Raw genomic sequence first — 1765 nt, forward strand, 5'->3', positions numbered from 1 at the left:
ATTTTTCCCTCAATAACGTAGTTATACAACATTCAGACTCTCGTTCCTTTTTAGGAATGGCAAAGGGAAGGGAGTTTTGAAAAACTACCCCCGGCGGGACTCGAACCCGCAATCTTTTGCTTAGGAAGCAAACGCCTTATCCATTAGGCTACGGAGGCCCTCACACGGCCGGAATATTTGCAAGGAAACGGGATGTAATTAAGAAAAAATACCGAAAACCTTCTTGAGGTGAAAAAGCGCCATCCGTGGGGATCGAACCCACGACCACACGGTTAAAAGCCGTGCGCTCTACCGCTGAGCTAGGAAGGCACACCCTCACCCCCTCCCTCCAACCTGATCCTTCATTTTTCAAAAGATGTTGTTTTTTTTTTTAAAAAGGGAAAATTTCACTCCAGACGGGACTCGAACCCGCAATCTTTGGATTAGAAGTCCAAAGCCTTATCCATTAGGCCACTGGAGCAACTCANAAATTTCACTCCAGACGGGACTCGAACCCGCAATCTTTGGATTAGAAGTCCAAAGCCTTATCCATTAGGCCACTGGAGCAACTCAATGTTGGGATATGCTCAAGGTTCAATATCTTGTTTCATAAATAAAAGCAAACAATATAAATATATTATAGTCGCCCTTCGTCGTTGTCAAGGGCGTGTAGCTCAGTGGTAGAGCGCCCGTTTTGCATACGGGAGGCCTAGGGTTCAAACCCCTACTCGTCCACTTTTTTCGTTTTTTGCGACGGATGAAAGGTAATTGTCTTACTTTTATTTTTCTCTGGTTGAGTAAAAGTGCTGAAATCGTTTTTGAAACGTCTCCCACGCTCCTCTTCGCGAGCTCCGCCCCGTCGCTCTGGCTTTGGGTGTGACTGACTGCCCTCTAGACTCCAGAAATTCCATCAGCGGGATCGCCTTCTGAAGCCACATAGCTTCATGAAGCGCGTAACCGATGCTCGCACAGAACCGTGTCTATAGTCAAAACCTCGCGTACTACGAGATCCGAATGGGTGTTGCCTTTTTTCATGATATGCATCACCGTTGCATTACCCACCCATATATGCAATGGGCCTTTGGTGCGGTGATGGAAAGCAAGCAATGCCAAGTACCGCTCGTGCTTCCACCTGCGGGATATCATGGAAGGTGTTTTTTTCCCAAGCCCCCCCCCCGGGCAAGCGGGACTTCCCCCGAATCTGCGAACAACAACGCGCCCTATCCGCACATGGGGGCGTCAGTGAACAACGTGGCTGGGGTTGGTGAAGTTCGCGGCGGGCGTACTGGTCTGTTTTCCAACAACTTGCCAAGCCATTGGCGGGCAAATTGAAACGCGTGCGGGGGCGAACGGGTGGGGCCAGCGGGGCGCGCCAACCCCCCATGGAGGCAAGAGAAACGTTGTCTCACCATCTTTTATTTTTTTTTAAATAGTATGGGAAAAGAAAATTCCCCCTTACCCCAGCCGAATGCAACATGCGAGGGCAGTGCCCATCCCCTCTTGAATTGAAGCGATCTACAAAGGAGGCGGCGCGTGCAATATTTGTGGTGTTTTCTGTCTCAACGAAACTCTCTGTTTTTTGCGCTCGAACAATACCCCTATAAGTTCGCACCGTTGGGGCACCATTTGGTGCTCCCCAGCGATTGCGCCGCACTCTTGTATATTCTTTCCAATGCATATGCCCTAGTGTTTGGCCACGCCCCATGGCCCACTTACGCGGGTGTTATGGATCCGCGTCTGTGCCTTCAATGGCTCTGGAGCTGCACGGCGCAGTTTTACCAACTTC

General features: G+C 50.0%; 1 protein-coding gene and 5 non-coding genes across 6 annotated transcripts; 2 read left to right on the forward strand and 4 right to left on the reverse strand.

The window, feature by feature from the left end:
- Window positions 1-85: 85 nt before the first annotated feature.
- DQ04_tRNA044 lies at window positions 86-158 on the reverse strand (the record flags this gene model as incomplete). The annotated part of the gene is made up of 1 exon: window positions 86-158. It is a non-coding gene; the product is annotated as a tRNA-Arg (tRNA).
- Window positions 159-237: 79 nt separating this feature from the next.
- On the reverse strand, window positions 238-309 carry DQ04_tRNA069 (the record flags this gene model as incomplete). Its single annotated transcript has 1 exon — window positions 238-309. It is a non-coding gene; the product is annotated as a tRNA-Lys (tRNA).
- Window positions 310-387: 78 nt separating this feature from the next.
- Window positions 388-460, reverse strand: DQ04_tRNA047 (the record flags this gene model as incomplete). The annotated part of the gene is made up of 1 exon: window positions 388-460. It is a non-coding gene; the product is annotated as a tRNA-Arg (tRNA).
- A 13-nt stretch (window positions 461-473) lies between these two features.
- Window positions 474-546, reverse strand: DQ04_tRNA048 (the record flags this gene model as incomplete). Its single annotated transcript has 1 exon — window positions 474-546. It is a non-coding gene; the product is annotated as a tRNA-Arg (tRNA).
- A 96-nt stretch (window positions 547-642) lies between these two features.
- On the forward strand, window positions 643-714 carry DQ04_tRNA010 (the record flags this gene model as incomplete). The annotated part of the gene is made up of 1 exon: window positions 643-714. It is a non-coding gene; the product is annotated as a tRNA-Ala (tRNA).
- Window positions 715-939: 225 nt separating this feature from the next.
- DQ04_17151000 (hypothetical protein) lies at window positions 940-1311 on the forward strand (the record flags this gene model as incomplete). The annotated part of the gene is made up of 1 exon (XM_009317555.1): window positions 940-1311. One exon carries the CDS (start codon window positions 940-942, stop codon window positions 1309-1311), a length of 372 nt encoding a protein of 123 aa, XP_009315830.1.
- Between the last annotated feature and the right edge of the window lie 454 nt (window positions 1312-1765).

The sequence above is a fragment of the Trypanosoma grayi genome, assembly GCF_000691245.1.
Source record: "Trypanosoma grayi strain ANR4 Tgr_1715_V1, whole genome shotgun sequence".
NCBI lineage: Eukaryota > Euglenozoa > Kinetoplastea > Trypanosomatida > Trypanosomatidae > Trypanosoma > Trypanosoma grayi.